The sequence below is a fragment of the Sorex fumeus genome, unplaced genomic scaffold, assembly GCF_029834395.1.
Source record: "Sorex fumeus unplaced genomic scaffold, SorFum_2.1 ptg000010l, whole genome shotgun sequence".
NCBI classification, from domain to species: Eukaryota; Metazoa; Chordata; class Mammalia; order Eulipotyphla; family Soricidae; genus Sorex; species Sorex fumeus.
Genome location: NW_026606067.1, coordinates 7,280,856 through 7,304,347, shown reverse-complemented (window position 1 = coordinate 7,304,347; position 23,492 = coordinate 7,280,856). Strand labels below are relative to the sequence as shown.

Here is a 23,492-nt window from a genome sequence, read left to right as displayed (position 1 = left end):
TGCATTAGATAACAACTATTACATGTACACCCACTATATCTACATATACTTTAGATGGGTATAATGTTATGTTTTAATTTTTGATAGTCAATGAACAAATGTTTTAAAATGTGATCTCATTATTTATGCAAAAAAGTTGATCCAATCTATCATTTTACCTTTCCAATTGAAAGATATTAAATTTTATAATAATCAGCATTAAGCGCTCCCCCCAAAAGAGCAATCATTCAAAACACACAGCTGATCTAATTTGTTGTAAATCTCTGGTAAGCAATTTTGTAATACTGTATAAAATTCATAAGAATCTCTCATTTTTTCACACCTTCATACCAAATGAATATTTCTAAGCATTTATATGAAGTAACCACTGGAGTTTCATGCAACCAAATGATGGGAATGCAACCTGTGTATTTGCACAGATATTGGGTTTTACCAACTATCGTGAAATTACCAATTCACTAAACCTAAATTCAGTACATTGCTAAGCTCTTTGTTAATTTGTGTTATAGTTGTCAGAAGAAAATCCTAACCATGGAAATAATCATACAGCAACCATTTAAAGTTAGTGTTTTGCAATATTAATATATACTGTCCATTTTCCATTGCTTTCTAAATTTATTTATCCTCTTTCACCAGTAACTAATCAATTATTTTTTTTGCTCCAGAAACATCCGTCAAAAAAAGAAAGAATGAAATGACACATATGCTATCACATAAATATCGGTAACTGTATTTTTAATAATTTAGGCAAAATTAGTCATTTTTATTGCATGCCTTAAGCAATGAAGCTTCATTGTTTCATTTAATAAATATCACAACATTTTAACCTTCGATTCTCATCTGATGATTTTTTATTTGGTTAATTTCTTTAAATTAGACGGAGTTGAATAATCAACTCATGGCCCAATATCCCTTTTGGTTAAGTATTTGTCATGATTTTCACTTATATTTTATCTAAGAGTAAAATGAGTTTAGCAATTAGAAAAATCTTATCAGTGTATTAAAATTAATAATATTGACCCACACACATATGTATCTATACTTTTGGGAGGCCACTCTCTATAATCCACAGGGCTTACTCTTGGCTCTGCTCTGATCCCTCTGATCTCAGAGATCACTCCTGGTGGGTGTCAAAGTGCCAGGGATCAAATCCAGGTGTGCTGTGTAAAAGGCAAGCCCTTTCTCTCCAGCCCCTGTAAATAGTCCATTAATGCAGTGTTTGCATTCCCTTTTAAAGAGGGAAAAAAATTAACAGGGAAGTTTTATTATATGCCTTTCAGATAAAAGTGCCTACAATATAGTAGATTGCACAATAATGGGCAATTTATGTGTGCAATAATTAACTAAAGAACAAATATCTGATTGCTTGTTCATAAGTATCAAGGCCTATTATACATATTTTAGGTTTTAAATTAATTCTTACAATAAGGATCAGCCCTGAGCAAGACACAACTCTGGTGATCTTTTTTATGTTTTGTTTGTTGATTGTTTTAGGGCCACACCTGGCAGTGCTCAGGGCTCACTCCTGGCTCTGAGCTCAGGAATAAACCACGCAGGCTTGGGGAACCATATGTGGTGCCAGGGATCAGGGGATCAAATCCAGGTGAGCGGCACGCAAAGCAAGTGCCTTAGCAGCTGTAGTACTTCTAGACCCAAATTATGGTGATTTTCTGAACCATATATTCTACCTCCCAGTTCCTTTTCCCCCAATATTCTGCTCTCAACAAAATCCATTTAAATCTAAAAAAGACTATGTTAAGTTAGGAACGTCTCCTTACAAAATATCTGATATTTTTATGAAAGACATGACTGCCTAAAGTTAAGAACCATTGTCCAGATTGCTTTCTGAACCCTTATAGACACCCTATTACACATTAGTATATTGCCCTTGAAGACTATTTGTAATGAGAAAATGGACTTCGAAGTTTGACCACTCCAAATAGCAATTATCTTTGTTTTGGAGTAATTTAGAAAATCAAAGGCATTTTTGTTCATCATTTTTTCAGTCTTCAAAAAAGAGTATTGATTCAGCAATAAGGGCATTTCAATAAGATTCCATTCTGACCTGTATAAAACTGAACTAGTCCCTTTATATCTATTAATGTAGGCATTTAAAAAGCACTTTAATTATTTTAGAATATTTTCACTTTTATAAGGATTGCAATAAAATTGCTTACTACGGTACTATGTAAAATTTTTAACTTTAAAAGAAAGCACTTACAAATTTAAATATGTCTAAAAATATTCCGAGAGAATGAGTTTATATTTGTCGCAGAAATCAAAATGAAAAGAATTATGATTAAGACCTCAAACCATATTCTCTCTCTGTTTAATCTATTAATTAAAATAAGAAATAATGAAGAGTCAAAAGGTATTTTTGAATTTGCATGTCACTGTTATACTTACAATCATATTTTCCAAGGCATGTTTGGCAAGCCAACAATTTAAGAAGACTGGGACAAATAGATTCCTTAAGGAAGGCCAGAATATCTGAAAAACAAATAAAAACTAAACTTTGATTTTGAAGCAGGAAATAATGTCAACAGATTGAAAACAAATAAGTACTATTAAAAACTGAATAAAGATAAAATGCTAATTTAAAATGCAGCAAGTTGTTTATATTCTTTTCACTAAAGAAAATGCAGAAGCAGAAATAATATTTAACTTCTTTTCTAAGTAAAGTAAAGTAAAGTAAAGGCCCTCCCGTTGATCATCGATTTGCTCGAGCGGGCCCAGTAACGTCTCCATTGGAGACTTTTTGATATGGAAGCAGGAAAAAGTTGCCCTTATATCCAATATAAAACTGCTAATACAATGATTGTTGTTTTAGTATGACAATTTATAATTGCCATGATCTGTCTGCAACTTGGGGTAAAAAGTAGATAAAGACTATATCACTCACTCTTCAGAGATTCAAATCTTTTAGTTAAAACTGGAAAATCCTGTTCACTTAGAATTATGTTTAGTTAGCTTATCATTATATTCAATTCCATTTGATTCTCTACATAAATCATGCAAATTAAACTAATTATAATAAGTCACAACAGCTTCAGGTTCTACTTATTTTCAAAATTAAAAAAGAAAAAACTGAAAGTGCTAGAAACATGATCCCAAAAGACACTTAAAATACTCTCAATTAAAATTAAAATACAATTTTGCAATGCAAAAACGTTATCTGCTTATGTATGGAATGGAAAATAAATATGGTCAAATTTAAAGTACATGGCAATATATTTAATAAAACAATTTTCTGTTTGACTATTGGAAACTTTCTTAAGAAAGAGAGAATTTAATAAATTGCATGGTTAAATAAGAAGAATTCTCATTTTCAGAAACTGAAATACTTTCTTTCAGTTACTTAATATTTTGCATATTAAATAGATTTTGCATATTGAATAGAATGATGTACTTCTAACCATTTTGGATCACATTGATATGCTTAAATAATATCTTTAGGCCATATATTTGTAAAAAGAATTTCATTGTGTTATCGTACTCAAATCTTTTTAGTTTTTATATAATTTCACAATCCAGTTATCCATCTAATTTTACTACTTACATGTAATACCATAATTCTAACAGGTCTAAATTCATTTGAGTAACTACATTAGTTAGTATTTTCATGCAAAGGCCTTATTTAGGACTATTGAAAATAAAAAGATTTTCATAGGACTTACTGAGATAATGAAAGGAACTGCATTAATTATTTCCAAAATGAAGGGTATCCGTAAAATCTGTTCCCAGATGTTTCCCTTCAAAGAAAGAATTTGTACAATGAAAGTCAGTTTTACTGGATTGTATTACGCAGGGAAATACAACATTCAGAATTTCTTTAGGAATAAGTACACATTAACAAGTTACTAAAATAATTTTACATAACAAAATACAGAATCACAAGTTTTCATCGGTGACTTTTAGGTAATATTTTTCTTATGGTGTTTTCTCTCAATTTTGTATTAAGTTTTTTAAGCAAACAAATTTTAGGAGCTGGGGTAAGAGTACAGGGCTGAAGGGGTTCACAGCCCTGTTTCAGCACTGAGTACCATTTATTACCCCAGTATTGTTAGTTATAGCTTTGGAGGACTCTGTGCACTACTGGGCATGGCACTCGAGACCCCCCAAGAACAGTCGGGGTGGCACAGGTGGTCCTGGTTATAAAAAGAAAACACAGGGCCTCTCATTCCAAGAAAGGAATAATTTCAAGAAGGTGAATTTAGAGCCTTAAAACATGTTCCAGACTCCGGTAACTTTACACAGCTGACAGATCCCACACCCAGAAAACCAGCAATATTGCTGATAGATCATCAAAATTTTCCTCAGTGACATCCAGTGAAAAAAATCAATGAACTTCCTAAAGAACCTTATACTTTTATGAAGAGATCCATAGTAGAAAGTCACTAGTATCTAATACCCGCTATTTCCCAATTATTTTCTACTACTGGATATAAATGGCTGGAACGACAGCACAGCAGGTAGGGCATTTGCTTTGCACCTGGGTTCGATTCCTCCATCCCTCGGAGAGTATCTCACCCACACAGTAGAGCCTGGCAAGCTACCGTGGTGTATTTGATATGCCAAAAACAGTAACAAGTCTCCTAATGGAGACGTTACTGGTTCCCACTCAAGCAAATCAATGAACAAGGGGACAATACTACAGTGCAGTGCTACTGGATATAAAATGAGAAACCTTTATTTTTCCATAGGGTCCAAAGGGCTAAAAACATTAGTAACAGAGTATTCCCACAATGCAAAACAAAATTTAGATCAGCTGCTGTCTGTGTGCTAAAGTTCTTGTGATTAGTTCTGAGCCCATCTCCAGATATATATATATATATATATATATATATATATATATATATATATATATATATATATATCCTGGTTGAGGGAGGAGTAAGATGAAAGAAATGGAAGCAATAAAAACTCTTTTGTTCGTTTAGAGGTGCTCTCACCTCCCAAGCTGAGGGAGAAGGTGCACTTAAAGAATCTGGCTAGGATATAGAAATGCTTTTGGCCTATGCCTAACACATCTGAAAATGAGAGGACAGTTGAACAGAGATGGAAGCAACGATTCTGCCAATTTGAAGACAAAGGTAGCTATATTCTAGGATGCGCATCCTAAGAGTGAACTCCATGGTCACTTCAAAGTGTATATAATCAAGAGCACTGCCTGACCAGGACTATAGAACTCAACAGAAGGTGGATGTCAGGAGACAAGCATGTGTGTCAGAGTCCCAGAGGCCAGCCTATGGCAACGAAGCAGTTAGGGAGTCTGGCTGTCCCTGGACTTTCAAGGTTCTACTTGTATTTCTGTTCTAGAGCACCTCAAGGTAAGACCCTAATTTTATGAAATAGGCACAAGATTTAAAAAATTGTAACAACGCACAGAAAAAATAATTGGAATGGAAGCCATTAGCAGTCTTATTATGTTTTGCTAAATGCAAACTCAACAATGGCTACATATACCATTTCAGGGAACTGAATGGCAAACAATTACCAGCATGTAGAAATCCTAGTCCAAATTCTTTGTTCTTTCCAGAAATAGACCCTTTGTGATGTTAAAACTTCAAAATTGTTTCTTTTTTTAAGTGGTTCTAGGAAAAAGAACTGTAATTTTTAAAAGTCTACAAGGTTAGTTGCAGAGTCTTGGGGATTAGGATCGGGTTTGTTTTTGTTTCCTTTCAATTTAATGACTGTATGTATATAAATAGAGTTCCATTCTAAATGCTGTTGATAGAGACATAGAGATATTTATGGGCAATCACTGCCTTTGGCTTCCCAAGCAACTGTAAATATGAATGGAATGGTGACTTAATTACAGACCTGAACTGCTGTAGGACAGAATACAAAACAAGCTGATGTCAGAAACTTTTAGTAACTGACTAACCACAACGTATATTTTAAAGAGTTTTTGCTTGTGCTGCTTTTACTCATGTCTTTGTTTTTCAAAAAAATTCAATCTTCTTCACATTTTAAACTGCTTTACTTGTTAAGGATTAATTCTAGCACTTAATTTAGAATTTCTAAAGAATTAATTTAATGGTCAATTGCAAGAATTAAAAAATATTTCTAGATGCTACATGAATTTTAGATAGTGACTATACACATAATGTATATGTACACATATAAATAAATTTTAAATTATATTGATATTTCAAGACTAATAGTATCAAAGATCAAGAAATACTTAAAATAAATAAGCCTATAATTATTTTTTTAATAAATGTTTTTAAATATAAGGAAAAGAGCTCATTTGAGATTCTGCTATCCAAATTTTTGTCTATATAGTCACACTAATGGCTGAAGCGGGTAGGGCGTTTGCCCTGCACGTGGCCAACACGGTCGACCCGAATTCGATTCCTCCGCCTCTCTAGGAGACCCTGGTAAGCAACCGAGAGTATCTTGCCTGCACAGCAAAGCCTGGCAAGCTCTCTGTGACGGATTATATATGCCAAACACAGTAACAAGTCTCACAATGTTACTGGGCTGGCTTGAGCAAATCGATGAACAACGGAAGAACAGTGACAGTGACAGTGAGTCATACTAATCACCTCTTCATTTATTCATTTTAAAAATCTATTTCTTCTGAAGTTGTCAGAAGTATTCACTAATTTTGTAAGAGGGAAAAAAAGGCAGTAATTAATGGCGGAATAATTTTTCAATGTCACATGAATCCTCTTTTCTGTTCTCTTCTACACATATTACTTACCTACCATACATCATCCACCTCTCCTCTATCTAAACGAAGCACTAATATTTTATGATGGTCATAATAATATGATAGACAGCTAAATATATTGTTTTGCATTATGTTGTATTTATGTGTAATATTATATAGCTTTTTATACTGGGTAGTGTCACTCTCATTTATAAATGGCAGGACAATAGATACATATGTGTCAGAATGACTGCAATGGAATATCTATCCCACTGTTGTATATAAATGACTTAAATTTAAGGCTTCTATTAGCAAAGTGCCAAAGTTAACTTAGCAATACTTTTAAGCAAGAATTTTAAGCAAGTACAATAAAAATGCAGATTAATATTTTTATTCTTGTACTATGGGAATAAAAACATGCCTACTTTTTGAGCACACTGCTTTCTATCACATTTAACACTCATTTACATACTTGAATACCAGAGAAGTTAAAGGAGAATTTATGGGATACAGGTTGACCTTATTTTAATTTTGCTCCCCCATACTGTTCTTCACTCAGCTAATTAACTTTCTAGGTAGTTTAGGAGCAGAAAGTACCTCTCTTTAAACTACTTTAGCTTCTCTACTTTGAAAATACTCTTTCAGGTACCATTTTGGTTATGTGCTATCAGAAGAGAGTTGAATATTCCCACAGTTAATCACTAAACCTCAAGTTCTAGTCTATTTCAGTTCATATTTACATTTTATAAACCTTATTTCAGTCATAATTTTCTCTTCTCCTTCTCCCTTTTGCTTATAATGCAGATGTTTTCCAACAAGTAGACCATTTTCCTTGCCTTATTCTACTATTTCTAGTGTACACTTGCTCCACTCAACCAATCAACATTCTTAAATTAACACCGTTGGCCCCCAATTGTATTCCTTTGGAACTGGAATCTTATAGGCAAATAGCAAATAACCTCATAAATTGTAATCTCAATGGTCTTTCCTCAAGTTTATTGCTAAACTTGATAGTCTATTTTCATGTAAATTCCATTTCCTTATATATTTGCAACATATTTCTTCTCATAAATACAAAATCTAGACACATATTCAAAAGCTCCCATACTTTTCTTTCTATAGTTTCCATTGCATTTATTCATTTTACTAACTTTATAAAATATGTCTTATTTTTATCAGATAACAGATTATTTTTTGCAATGAAGTCAGCATTTGTACTGGGTTCTTTTCCTTCAAAATGCAAGGATTAAAAGTAGTCTAGGGGCTGGAGCAATAGCACTGCGGGTAAGGTTTGCCTTATATGTGGCTAAGCCAGGTTTGATTTCCAGTATCCCATATTGTCCCCTGAGAACTGTCAGGAATAATTCCTGAGTGCAAATCCAGAAGTAAGTAACCCCTTCGCATCATCAGGTGTGACCCAAAAAGAAAAAAAAAGTAATCTAATGAGTGCTATATTAGAAATGTCTTGGTTTATGCATGATAAAAGAGAAAGGGGAGAATGGTAGTGTATAATGGTAACAATATTGTGTGAAACCTAAAACAACCCGTTTGAGCCACTGGATTCATCTCAAGACCTTGGCCAGAAAAACCACCGAAATACAGAATTCCATAACAAGAACACAACTGGATTGTCAGGGAGGAGGGGATCCACTGCTAGAGCAAAGGCCACCACACTGAGTCTATAAAAAGGTCACTAGCAGCTCCAAGCTCTCTCTGTTGGGTAAGCACTCCAGCAAGGGACGCGGGGGTAGTTTGGGAAGGTAACTTAGCAAAAGAAGAGGAACAAGGTTGCCACATCTCCTCTTGAGATATGCACTGAGTTTACACTAGCCACATCTCTGCTAAGATGTGTTCTTTCTTACTTTTGGGCATATTATCCCATTCTGGGGAAAAAGTCTGCACATCCTGTTTAGAATGCACTTTGATTTCTACTCTGCAGAAGCCCATGCATCTCTCTCGTTATTTCTGAATAAACGTACTCCACTCTGTCTCTTCCTAAAATTATTTTCTATAATGGAAGGAAATGAACCCAAAGAGCTTGGATAAGATTTGGAGCTGATTTTTCCTTTCCTACAAACTGCAATTCCTTAAATCAGCCTGAGTTCCACAGCTGCTGAGAAATATGGTGCAGGGGATCATTGCCAGGAAGAACAAAGTGGCATCCAGGTGAGTTTTGACAACTGCCTCGGGGGCTCGTGAGACATGGTCTGTAGGCAGCTGGGACTTATCACAGACTCTCATTAGTACTAGATTTCCCCAGGTACTGCTGCGGGTGACCAAGAAAAGTAAGTAGTAGATGTTCTCAAATCTGCTACCTCCAAAATCTCCACTTTACATAAACTACAAGGAAACCTTGTCTGGAAGGATAGCACAGTGGGTAGGGTGTTTGCCTTGCACACAGCTGACCTGGGGTCGATTACTCTGTCCCTCTCAGAAAGCCCAGCAAGCTACCGAGAGTATCCTGCCCACAGAGTACCTGCCAAACACAGTATCAACAAATATCACAATGGAGATGTTATTGGGGCTGCTCAAGCAAATAGATGAACAACGGGAGAACAGTGCTACAGAGCTACAAGGAAACCTATTCCCTCCCTTCGGGAAGTCACAGATCCCAACTCAACATATCTTTATAAACATGGGTCTTAATTTCACCCTGGATGGTTATCCCTTCTCATTGGATTTGCAAGCTTTGTTCACTATCTCTGTGAAAATGATGCCAACACTTTATGAGTCTCTCCTTAAGTTTCCGGCTCCTCGCATGCCATGTAAACTTGTTTGTTCATAAACATTTTCAAAATCATTTCCATTAATTAATATTGACACTTGCCCACATACAAAATTCCGCAGGATGGATATGTCATTCCCAGTGTTCTCCCTTCCAAAATTCAACATGCCATCTCGTCGGTAAAGAAACAAAGAGCACCTGGCCCAGACAAGGTCAGATCTGAACACCTGAAAAACGTACCATCAGTACTCATCAATACTCGGCTCTTCACACGCTACCTGTCTGAATAAAAGGTTCCATCCCAATGGAAAACGAGCAAGACTGTACTACTATACAAGAAGGGAGACATCCACGACACTGGCAACTATCGCCCAATCTGCCTTTTGTCTGTCATCTACAAGCTGTTCACTTGAGTCATCCTGAATAGGATTGGCAGAACACTAGATGAAGGACAACGATTCAGCACCATCGACCATATCCATACGATTACTAAGCTCATTGAGGTTTCTCAGGAGTTAAAGATGCCACTCTGTCTAACTTTCATTGATGTAAAGAAGGCCTTTGATTCTGTTGAGACAGAAGTGGTCATTGAAGCCCTAGCCAATCAGGGCATACAAACTCAATACATCAGAATCCTCCATGAGCTCTATTACGGATTCACTACCAGGATCTCACCATTCTACAAAGAAGTCATCATCCATGTCAAGAGAGGGGTTCGGCAGGGTGATACCATTTCACCAAAACTCTTCAGTGCCACCCTCGATAACATCATGCGATGACTGGAATGGGAAAGAATGGGAGTGAAGATAGATGGTCGGCAATTACACCACCTCCGCTTTGCTGATGACATCATTCTAATAATACCAAACATCAGCCAAGAAGCAGAAATGCTAACCGACTTCGACCTTGAGTGTGGAAAGGTCAGATTACAACTGAATCTCACAAAGACAATGTTCATGAGAAACAGTCTTGTTCCTGATGTTCCATTCACTCTCAACAGAACCACCATCTCCGAATGCAACAGTTATATACACCTAGGTCAAGAAATAAACATGATGAATGACCTGGCACCTGAGTTACGCAGGAGGAAGAGAGTGGCTTGGAATGCCTTCAAGAGCGTTGAAAAAATAACTAAGAGGACAAAGAACCTCCAGCTACAAGCACATCTCTTCAATTCCACTGTTCTTCCTGCATTAACATAAGCCTCAGAGACCTGGGCCCTACAAAACAGGATGAGAATGCTATTTGGGTCTCTCAAAGAGGAATCGAAAGAGCTATGCTTGGAGTATCATGATTCACTCAAATGAGAGATAAAATCCGGAGTTCCGATCTCTGTCAACGCTCAAGAATCAGGGACTCTGTCTCACTTGCCAAGGCATAAAAACTCAGATGGTCTGGACACATAATGATGTTTACAGATGACCGCTTGACTAGAGCCATTACTGACTGGATTCCACGGGACATCAAAAGATCGCGTGGACGCCCACCTACAAGGTGGTCAGACTTCTTCGTCAAGACCCTGGATGATCGGTTTGAGGCTCTGCATATTCCTAGAACAAGCAGATGCCTTTGGGCTACGCTAGCACGCAACAGAGATGAATAGAGACGTTACTGTAAATCGATGAGTAACGGAGTATCAAGTGATCAAGTAAATATTGACTCTAATTTTATTTCTTTTCTTGATTTCTTTTCTCCTGCCTATCCACCTCACTTTCTTTTCATGGTTTCATTGCCATGTCCCATTATTCAAATTTAGAAAAATCTAAAATGTTATTTGAGATACTCTCTCCCTCATCTATCTCAGTCTATCTGTTGACTTCTTTAGTTTTTACTTTCATAATATCTTTAATGAAACTTTTAATCCAGTCAAGGTCTCAGTTTTCCTCTTTTATTGCAATTTTGTGTTCTTGGAATACAAGGCCAGCAATATATATATACATTTTGGACCCAAACTTCTAAAGCCTAATTCTAATTACATAACTCCCAAGTTTAATCTCCTCCTCCCTCTACTTTCCATCTTGTGTTGCTAACAAAGAGCAGCAGAATATTGTCTCAAAATGTTTCCAACAATATTGACCAAACAATATTTGATCAAATAAATATTGACCATTTTTATAGTTTATATTTACATTTCTTCTAGTATAAGTAAAAGTAAAGGCCCTCCCGTTGATCATCGATTTGCTTGAGTGGGCCCAGTAACGTCTTCATTGGAGACTTTTTTGTTACTGTGTTTGGCATATCGAATACGTCATGGGGAGCTTGCCAGGCTCTGCCGTGTGGGCAAGATACTCTCAGTAGCTTGCCCGGCTCTCCAAGAGGGGCGGAGGAATCGAACTCGGGTCGGCCATGTTGGCTGCGTGCAAGGCAAACGCCCTACCGCTGTGCTTTTGCTCCAGCAATATATATATATATATATATATATATGTATATATGTATATATATTATATATATGTACATCTTCTAGTATGTATTTGTTAATTTTAGAAAACCTATTTTCATGTCTTTTCATCTTCCTAGACAGATATCACTGCCTCCAATTTTTGTTTAAATTGGGCAAGAATTTCTTTTCATTCTATATTATGACTTCTTACTATGAGTTTTTATAGCAGACTTTAGTGAAACTACCTATTATTCTGCCTTCTATTATTGTTATTTGTATAATTTATCCTGCCTCACTGGATTGTAAACTTCTTGAGAAAATATATATATACCTCACTGAATTGTAAACTTCTTTTTTTTTAAATTTTTATTAGTGAAACACCATGAGGTACAGTTGTAGACTTACAAATTTTTGTGCTTGGGTTTCAGTTACACAATGATCGAGTACCCATCCCTCCACCAGGACAATGAATTGTAAACTTCTTGCGAAAAAAAAAAGCGCAATGTAAAAAGTAGAACCCTTCATTATATAGGAGTTCAATAACAATTTGATAAATTGTGCTAACCATAGTAAACCACCCAAAACTAAGGGAATTAATTAAAATACTTCCTAAGAGACATGTTTTTGCTTCCTTAATTTTTCTTTTTGGTACAGATCAGGAAAACATATTGAAAATAACAACGAGTAAGACAACTCCATTTGATTGCCATATGTGGCCATGCGTATAATGGGATATTCTCCCATAGGAACATATAAATTATTTTTAAGCCACAAAGAAAAACATTACTATATTACTAAAGCTTTTTTATCAGATACTAGAGAGATCCAAAATACTAAACTAGTTTAAGAGGAGCTTTCGATATCCTCAGAGTATAAATTATAAATAGACTAATACTGAGCAAATGCTAATAATATGTTCTATCAGCAAAAAAATCTAATTACAATAACATACCTTGTAACTGAGATAACCAAGCAGTATTGTTTCAAATAAACTTATCAGTGCCACTGAAACCTGAAATAAAAATCATACTTTAATGAGAAAATACAGAAGAGTAAACTATACATTCATGATAATACTACTGGCTATATATATTTATGTGCATATATGTCTCTATGTAGATATATACAATAAACTAATATGGCATAGAAAGTGTTATGACCCCTTTAATCTTTATTTGTAAAGGCTGGTGAGACAGTACAGCAGTTAAGATGATTGCTTTGCATGTGGCTGGTCAGGGTTTAATTCCTGGCACCCCATATGGTCTCCAAAGTTCCATCAGAAGCGACTCTTCGGTAGAGAGCCAGAATTACGTGTTGAGCACCGCTACCGCCCTCCCCCCCAAAAAAACACCTGTCTACAGTTGATAGGTTGCAGATTGTTCTAAGCCCTAGAATTTAATTTTTACATTTTCTATATTCCTTAATTTTTTTATTTATGACCTCAAATAAATATGTGGGATTAGATTAACCAGACTGACTAGGTAAATAAGATTCTTGCCTATTCCTAATATGCATAATCATACACAGCAGCCTTTGCTCAGATAACTGTTTTTCCCACTACTCTCTTGAGTAGAAACTCCAAAATCTCTTGTCTCCAGAAAATAAAGAAATATAAATTTCAAACTGAATAGTTCTATCCTTTCTCTTACCTTGAACAAAATGAAAGAGTAACATCAGTGAACAAAAATGAGTCAGGCCAATACTTCTGGATATTCTCAATGAATTGTTTATAAATATATTTCAAAAACAATTCTCCTTTACAATTGGAATTGATAGCTCTGCATCCCTGAGACAAATTTGCATATTTGTTTTTATTCTCTATTCTATATTCAATACACACTGTTGAAGCTGAAAAAGCAACTAGAAAAAATATCTGAAACATTCCACTTTCAATATTCTAAAAACTTTAGGTAAATAGAATCAAAATAAACAAGCACGTGGGGCCAAGGGAATATCTGGACTATCTGGAATAGCTGAGCACATGCTTTGTGGGCAAGAGGCCTATTATGAATTCATGACACCACCAGGTCCTTCATGTCTAGAGAACACCCAAGCAGCAATGTAGAAGTAGCCCTTGAGCATTTCCTGGTGAGGCCATTAATATATATATATTAGGTAGAAATAAGATGATAATCTCAGATAGCCAGTACAAATTAGTTATAGACTTTGAGGTTAAAAAATATATATTTCTGGGGGCTGGAGCAATAGTACAGCGGGTAGGGCGTTTGCCTTGCATGCAGCCAACTCGGGTTCGATTCTCAGTATCCCATATGGTCCCCTGAGCACCGGCAGGAGTAACTCCTGAGTGCAGAACCAGGATTTACCCCTGTGTATTGCCGGGTGTGACCCAAAAAGCAATATTCCTAAGAAAGCCAGATAGCCTAGAGTTTGAAGGTTTTAATTTGTCTTAGAAAAACTGGAAAGTTAACTTTGATATAAGTGACAACATAAAGCCTGCAATTGTGTAAAACTGTAAGTCCATAAGTATGAACACCGGCAGTCAGGTTTTACTATGATGGGAAAATAAATATCTTTTCAACTGTTCTCCAGGACCACTAAATTATAATATCCCATACATTTTTCTATAAGTAAAACTGATCTATGGATCATTTTTTGTGGAACACAGGGAATCTCATGTGAAAGCATTAACATTATTATTTTAAATTATCACTATGAGAAAAAAGAAATTTTAAGAAACTAAAATATATTTTCTGCTCTACATCACTAATCATCAGGGAGATGCAGATCAAAACAACAATGAGATATCATCTCACACCACAGAGACTGGCGCACATCCAAAAGAACAAAAGCAAGTGGTTTTGGCATGGATGTGGCAAGAAAGGGACTCTCCTTCACTGCTGGTGGGAATGCTGACTGGTTCAGCCCTTTTGGAAAACAGGACGATTCTCAAAAAATTAGAAATTGAGCTCCCATTTGACCCAGCAATATCACTACTGAAAATATATCCTGGTAAGGCAAAAAAGTACAGTTGAAATGACATCCGCACTTCTATGTTTATTGCTGCACTATTCACAGTACCCAAAATCTGGAAAAAAAAAACAAGTGCCCAAGAACAGATGACTGGTTATAGAAACTCTGGTACATATACACAATGGAGCACTATGCAGCTGTTAGAAAAGATGAAGCCATGAAATTTACCTACAAGTGGTACTACATGGAAAGTATCATGCTAAGTGAAATGAGTCAGAAAGAGAGGGACAGACAGATGATGATTGCATTCATCTGGGGAATATAAAGTAACAAATTGGGAGACTAACACCCAAGCATAGCCGAAATAAGTACCAGGAGGTTCACTCCATGGCTTGGAGGTCAGCCACACATGCTGAGGGAGAAGGGAGCTCAGATAAAGAGGGGAGCACCAAGTAAAGGGTTTGGGAGGACCCTGCCAGGATGAGAGATGCATGCTGAAAATAGATTATAGATCGAACATGATAGCCAATCAATGCCTCTTTTTCAAACCACAGCACCCAAAAAGAGAGAGAGAACAAAAGGGAATGCCCTGCCACAAGGGTGGGGTGGGATGGGGGTGGGGAGGTGGGAGGGATGCTGGGAGCATTGGAGGTGTGGAATGGACACCGGTGGAGGGATGGGTACTCAATCATTGTATAAATGAAACCAAAGCACAAAATTTCATAAGTCTACAACTGTACCTCATGGTGTTTCACTAATAAAAAAAGAAAATAAATAAAATATATTTTCAAGTCATATAAAACTATTTAGAAATACATACTCACCTTTATGTGTACCTAACATTTAAGGATAATATAAGAATAGAGTTCAAAGTTTAAAAGACTATACATGTGGGCCATAGCAATCTCTCAATGAACTGACTGCGTGCTTTGCATATGGGATACATGGGTTCTATTTCATTGCATGATCCCCCTAATCTGCCAGGAGTAGACCCTGAGCATAGCTGGGCATGACCCGCACACATCCCCCAAAAATTCAAACTAAAATACTGCATTTTTAATAAGTGCTTAAATCTTTGAATCAAGACATAAAGTACAATTGACTCATAAAATACAAAATGTCCAGAATAAAAATGTGTTCCACATTTTATAACAATTCATGCATAATTGAATTTATTCATTATTGCATGTACAACTTACAGAGTTTTCTATTATCATAATTTTAAAAATAAAGAAAGCCTTTTATCTTAGGGTATTTTAAAATTTGCATTATACAGAGAAGCTTTGAGTCTTTCCATGCCTTCTGGGCTCAACTGTAATGTTAAGAGACACTATTCTTCAACTGCATTTCCACTTTTGAAGTAGAAAATACAAAGTATTGTTAGCAGAAGACAAAAGTAGAGGAGACAAGAAGTTGTAGAAGACTTGTGAGGTATAAAATTTAACATAAAGTGAAACAAGAGATGCAGAAGACTCCAGGAAATATCTCAAGAATATCATTCAGACACACTCTTTCCCTTTTATCTTCTCGCTCTTTCCTCGGGATTCCATTGATGGGGAGCATATATTTGCAAACCTACCTGCTTAGGGACCAAAATTTTATTGTTGTTAATATGAGCCACTGATTCATCTGAAAATTACTTCACAAGACTCAATCATGTTCCGGACATTGAGAATATAATTTCAACAGAAGCATACATGGCTATGAGTTTTTGATTGATTTTCCAAATATATACAACAGAAATGCCCAAGTTATTCTGGGAAACTTGCAACATCTTAAAACACTGGTTTACTTTGTATTTCTGTGGACTTGTAAGCTTTCTGAACACCAACCTTGATTAGGAGAAAATTCTTGAAAGGTAAAATGCAGGGGCTGGAGATAAAGAACAGTGGCTAGGGAGCTTGCTTGCCCAAGACTGACTCGAGTTAGATCCCCCACATCCCATCTGATACCCGCTGCACACCACTAAGAGGAATTGCTGAGTGCAGAGTCAGGAGTAACCCCTGAGCATCACCAGGTAGGTGTAGCCCAAAAACAACAACAAGAATGCCGGGCTCAGATGAGTGTGTAAAAAGAGGAGGACAACTGGTGGGAGGGAGGGGGAAGAAAGGGAACTAGAGGCTGTGGCAGAACACTGACAGTCTGGTAGTGGGTGTGGTATAGTAACACGGTATGCCTGAAACAGTACTATTAGCTGCACAGAAAATCATGATCTCTAAATTAAGAAAATTAAAATATAAATGAAGGTGTACATACGAAAAATGCAGGCTCAAACAAGTACAAGTAATAAAAATATTAATCTTAGATGTGTATCAAAATTATTTGAGTACTGAAACAAACTCATTTTTAATGCCAATTGTTTTCTCTCCAACTGTATTGTGCGACATATACGTAAGTCAATATATACAGGGATAAAATAAAGTGTACTTAACCTGTAAGCCCCATAAGGGTAGACTTCTTTTCACCCAAAAGATGTGAGACCTATGAAAAGAGTAAGATGTTAATTTGTGTAATGTGACAAATGCATCAATTTCAATTTTTCAATTGAAGTTTAAAATATTAAATAATGCCAGCACAAAGATAACAAAATTAAAATTCATAAGTTTTATTACTTCATATTTGTTTATAATATTTTTCTATTACAGATAAAATCTCTTTCAATCTTGTTTTTAGTCTCATGTTAATAATGAATGAAAAGCTAATGGGATCTAATTTAAAGTGATAATGGCAGAATAGAAAAAACACGAATCTTTTCAATTCTCCATTGAAAAGTCACCTAAGGACTTTATTTATTATTGTTATTATTAAAGCTGTTAATTTGTGGTAATGCAACTTCAACAGTACAAATAATCTGGATGACATTAAAAAACAGATTATTAAATCACATTGATGATGCAGATTTTGATATTTGTGAAATATTTAACCATCAAAAAACCTGTAACATGTTACAAAAATTTATGCAACAAGGTGTTGTCCTCAAATACTTCTTAAATATCTCATCCTTTCTGATGATAAAAATTTTCCCTGTTCCACTCATACCCTATTCTTATCTAGACTATTTGCTGTACATTTTATTTAAATTGGAGTCATTCATAGCAAAATATACTTGAGAAAAGATAGAAATAGTGGGAGGGAGGGCCCAGAAATGCAAATTAAAAAAAAAAACCTAGGAAACAAACAGAACAGAACAAAACCTACTCACTCTTGAAAGTGATGAAATATGAGAGGCGTCCCATAAAATATTAACTGTATTTTTAAATCTTCAAGGCATGTTTCTTTTTTGGTAACATTTTAAACAATAACAGAGAGGAACAAACTCTTAAAAATTGTTTTAAAAAAGTATTGTAACTTTAAAGAGTACTCAAAGAGACTGTCTTGTGAGAGGTCTAAGATACTCAGTATTCTGTGTTTCCAGAATGTCACATCAATGTGAAATATTAAACATCTTTAATTCTTCCAAAAACAACTCTGCAACATTATTTTGTAAAAGCTGGTTCTTGAAATCTTTCTAGGTTTCAGTGAATGGCTCCAAATTGTATTGTTCTGTTACCTATCTTAAATACTTTCCTATCCTTTAAAAAAATTCATTCATAAACAAACATTTTCAATTCTTCCCCAAAAATAGCTATAAAATTTATACACATCTCTCCACCTATATTACCACAGTCACCCTAAAATGGACTATTTCTCTACGTTAGGATTTTGCAAATAATATCAACAGACAACTGGCACCTCCTTTGTTGTTACATATTTTCTCCATATTGTAGCATACCCAATTCTTTCTAGGTACATCTGGATTCCTATCTCCCCACCATGTATTGGGCACTGCTCTGATGTTATGGTAAAGACCACATTTCATAATGTGGCATCAGTTGAGTACCAAACTCCCGGAAGAGAAAGAACTGCCCTTAATTGAGGCTGGCTCTTCCTGTCATAGCCATTCACATATTCTTCTCTTATCCTAGAGCTCAACTTTGTCCTCTCTAAGGAAAACTCTGGGATTTCCTGTCAATCAATATATTCAGATAATTTCTTACATCAAAGTTTTTTACCACACCCCTCCTGTTGGCACTTTTTATTTATTTGTAAGTGTGCTTCTTTGATAGTCATCTCCTTACTACACTAAGTTCCATGAGATGAAGTAGTATGTCTATTTTGTTAGCCATGGTCATACAATGTACTTCAGAGTACACACATTTGAGTTAGGCATTTACGGAAAACAAATGTACACTTCCAGTAAAAGCAGAGGTGTCTGATAAGTTCAGAACACTATTATTTCCAAAACATATCTTTCATATTTTCAGTGACACTGAGAAACCAGACCAAAGCAAGGAGTAAAGAGTATAGAAAAAGAGAGTTTTGAAATTTTGCAAGTAATCATTGACCAAATGAATATGAATACATATTGTATTTATATTGCATTTAGAAAACTGAAAAAAAAAGTTTTCAAAGTATAAAAAATAGAACAATAAAATAAATGGACAACTTTGTGACTCTATATTTCATAGTGTCTCAATTTAAAAAAATAAAAAAAGCTTATATAATTCAGTTATTTTGTAATTTGACTGGATCTTAGATAAAATTCAAATTTAGGTCAGGAAAGTGTCTCTGTAGTCGGAGCAAATGCTTCAAATGTGTGAGGCTCTGGATTTGATTTTCAAAACAAAAAGTAAAAAGAATCATGCTTAAAGATTTATTTCAAACAATGGAAAAAAAGGACAGAAGAGAAATATAGAAAGTTGCTAAAATGCAGCCTTCACCACTTTATACAATTCTCTTAGGGAATCTCCTGATGGTATGAATATAGCTCTAACATCTATCTTGGGAATTGAGATGGGATCAAGGATGAATATGTTGAGCGTAAATACATGCAGTGTGTGAGGATACAATTCATATGATAGGACCTTGGGTTACAAAGTCCAACTAAAATCAAAGATTGTTAGGAGGCACATATTCTAAGCCATGAAGGTAAGTTACAAATGTCTCCTAACTTAAAAACCTGAGTACCCAAGAACAGATGACTGGTTAAGGAAAATCTTGTACATCTACACAATGGAATACTATGTAGCTGTTAGAAAAGACGAAGTCATAAAATTTTAATATAAGTGGATCAACATGAAAAGTATCATGTTAAGTGAAATGAGTCAGAAAGAGAGGGACAGACAAAGAAAGATTGCACTCATCTGGAATATAAAGTAACAAAACAGGAGACTAACACCCAAGAACAGTAGAGATAAGGATCAGGTTTGCTCTATGGCTTGAAGGCCAGCCTCACATGCTAGAGTAAAAGGCAGCTCAGACAGAGAAGGGAACACCAAGTAAAGGTGCTGGGAGGAAATGCTCAGGTTGGGAGCTGCCGAAAATAGACTATAGACTGAACAGGATGGTCACTGGATACTTCTATTGAAAACCACAATACCCAAAAGGAGAGAGAGAACAAAAGGACATCCCCTGCCACTGAGGCGCGAGGGGAGTGGGGGGTGTTGAATCCCCTGCCACAGAGGCGGGGACGGGGGTGTGATACTGAGATCATTGGTGATGGAGAATGGGTACTAGTGGAGGTGGTGGAGAGATGGGTAACTGATCATTATATGACTGAAACGCAAACACAAACATTTGTAAGTATGTAATAGTACCTCACGGTGATTCACTAATAAAAAATAAATAAATAAATAAATAAATAAATAAATATCTCCTGACTTGGTGTCGGAGCACAAGTGTAGTGGGTACGGCTCTTGCCTTGCCTGTGGCCGGTCCAGGTTTGGATCTCTGGGACTGTGTATGGTCCCATGAGTCCTGCCAGGAATGATCCCTGAGTGCAGAACCAGGATGGGCAGCACCAGCTGTGGTCCAAAATCCAAAACAAACAAATAAAACATGTCTGCTAACCATAACAAGTCGTGAAAATTGAGCCCACATTTCAAGAATATACAAATTTTTGTCCCAATATTACATATAGCATGTTGAGAAAAGGAAGAGTCTTAACAATGTTAGGAAGCTTTCCAATAAAAGAGCCCTGTGAAAACACTGGAAGTCAATACCTACAAGATTGAACCACCTACCATCTACAGAGAGGCTAAACATCAACTCTTTGAAAGAATGCAATTTTAAGAGTTATGCCATCTGACATGTATTGGCTGAGGCATCAATAAATTTCTGCTAACATTCTCCTTTCTATGGCAAAGACATGAGTACAAGATACTCCTGCCAGCCAAAGTCTGCATTTCTCAGCCTCCATGTCAAAATATGATAAAGTGACTGAATCTCACATGAGATGTGAGTGCGAAATACAAGCAAAGGTGATGCTTATCATGTTAGGCAAGAATTCTAAAAAGTATGTGTGCCAGGTTCTCTTTACCTTCCTAAAATCTGGTTGTAAAGGACCTCTAGTTCTGAAATAGCGAAAGGGCACAAAATGAAAATGGCATGTGTATATTTAATATTATACTTACCATGTTTTATTATATGTGTGTAACTTGCAGTTTGAGTATGTGCCTGTGACACATAGAGGAAAATTCACACTGATTAAGAATACCAGAAAATTTTTTCAATTTTTTATATTATATGTTTGAGCATTGTTGCTTTATACTCTAACCATTATGCATCAGAAAAGTTCTATTTTAATATTGTCATTCTTATTGGTCACTGTCACTGTCCTCCCATTGTTCATCGATTTGCTCAAACAGGCCCAGTAACATCTCCATTGTGAGTCTTTGCTGTTACTGTGCTTGGCATATTGAATATATCACGGGTAGCTTGCCAGTCTTTGCAGTGAGGGCGAGATACTCACAGTAGCTTGCCGGGCTCTCCGAGAAGGGGGAGGAATCGCACTCGGGTTGGCCAGGTGGGCTGCATGCAAGGCATACGTCCTACCCGCTGTGCTATCGCTCCAGCACAAAAACTAATAACATTTTAATAATTCTTAAAGTAGAACAGGAACATGTATTTGGTCTCAAAGTGAAACACTGCAAGCTCAGAGAGGCAAAGAGTCAATACTGATGGTTCATCGCAATATCAAATTCATAAACTCCATACCAGAGGTGGGATTCCAATGCTAATGCATCATTTACTACAAACTAAATGTACACCAGAATTTGTCATGTGCATGATTTCATATATTAACAATAAAAGTCTTTCTGCTATCTTTCCATTTATCTGTACTTGCCACATATTCATATCGATGCTGACTCAAAAATAAATAAATAAATAAATAAATAAAGGAAAATAGCACAGATTATCTGTAGCTTTAGTATGTCAAAGCGCTTATTAAATAAATCTCTTTGCTGAACTAGCTTCATTATTCTAAAATAGAGCTAGTGCCCATTAAGGCTCTTCTGTTTTACATTAACCAGTGCTGCATAGATAATCAGAACTAAACAGAGAACACTGTATCCAAACTGGAGCCACAAGTGATTTCTCATGTTGTTTAACTGCAGTAATCTGATTTTTCAAATGTATACCTCTATAATTGTGGGTGAATATTCTTAAGTAATATGGCATAGAAGTTAATTGTAGCAATCTTTGTCATCTTAATGTTTTCAAATAATTTAATTTATTCTACCACCCACTCATCTCCTTTTACCCTCAGCAGTTTTCTCTCATGAATTATTTTGTGGTTTTAAGGTCTTCCTGATGAAGAATTTTATTCATAAGTCACCAATATTTAAACATAACTCCAATATGTTTTTCTACCACTATTAATTTGTAGAGTATAACAGCTTATGAGACTATAAATATTTATTTTAGAGTTATAAACTGGTATGCTTTTCAAAAAAGTTTTTTATATAGACCCTTTTTAATATAACATGGGATGGAGACATAATACAGGGGTCAAATCACTTGCTTTGCATGCAGCCAACCCAGGTTTAATTCTTAGCAATGCATAGAGTCCCCCAAGTACCACCAGGAGTGATCCCTGAGCACAGAGCCCAAAGCACCATTGGGTGTGGCCCAAAAATTTTAAAATAATACATGGACGAAAATGTTATATTCACTGACATCACTAGATTATAGTTTTTAGTCACCTGAATTTGCCTATTAATAAAATTGTTGCACCTAACTCCATTAATTCAGTAGCATTTTCTCATTTTCCCGTGTCATGCTCAGTATGGAAAGTTTCTGCTACAAACATCCAACACATGTCTTGTCAAAGACAAATTGTATAGAAAGAAAAGAAATCTAAAGTAAAATCAAAGGCAATGTGTGAAGCATTTGACACAGAAACATGACCATTTTGTTCGGTGAATTTATGGAAGTCATTCTATATCTACTGAGTGCTTGATGCACTTTGTGTTCTAAGCAGTCAAAGAACTATTCTCTCATGGAGCATCCCTTGCAATAGGTGTAAGACCGAGAACTATATAACAATATATATTATATATTACAGAGAAAACCAAAGAAACAAATAAAACACATACACTATGTAAAAGACATCAATGGGGAAGTAATGGAAGAAAAGAGAATCTAAGTATCCGGTGGTCTTGTGAGGAGATGATCATTCTAGACAGAATGTTTTGGAAAGGCATCCCTGAAAATATGGTTCTGGGTCAAGATCTGAGGAAGTACACCTTGTTACCTGGAGGAAGTAACAGAGGTAACAGCAGGTCTGAAGGCCTGGAGCCAAGAGGGTGTCTGATGAGACCCAGGCATAGAAAAGCAACAAAAGAAACTACTGAACAAACCAGGTAAGGGATAAAGGGAGAAGATGAAGTTGCAGGAAACAAAGGAGCTTGAGTAGGTCATTGTAATGCTCCAGCATTCAGGGCACTGCTGTGTCAAAGGCAGATTTTTCAACATTA

General features: G+C 35.9%; 1 protein-coding gene across 2 annotated transcripts in view; it reads right to left on the bottom strand.

Annotated features, from left to right (window-relative positions):
• Positions 1-23,492, bottom strand: part of KCNT2 (potassium sodium-activated channel subfamily T member 2) — a 436,080-nt gene that overhangs the window by 282,592 nt on the left and 129,996 nt on the right. For both annotated transcript variants that reach the window (XM_056110603.1, XM_056110604.1), the window contains exons 4-7: positions 17,127-17,175; positions 12,716-12,775; positions 3,678-3,752; positions 2,407-2,490 (exon numbers count right to left, since the gene is read on the bottom strand). In XM_056110603.1, coding sequence (XP_055966578.1) covers positions 2,407-2,490; positions 3,678-3,752; positions 12,716-12,775; positions 17,127-17,175 — 268 coding nt within the window. The remainder of the gene's footprint in view (positions 1-2,406; positions 2,491-3,677; positions 3,753-12,715; positions 12,776-17,126; positions 17,176-23,492) is intronic.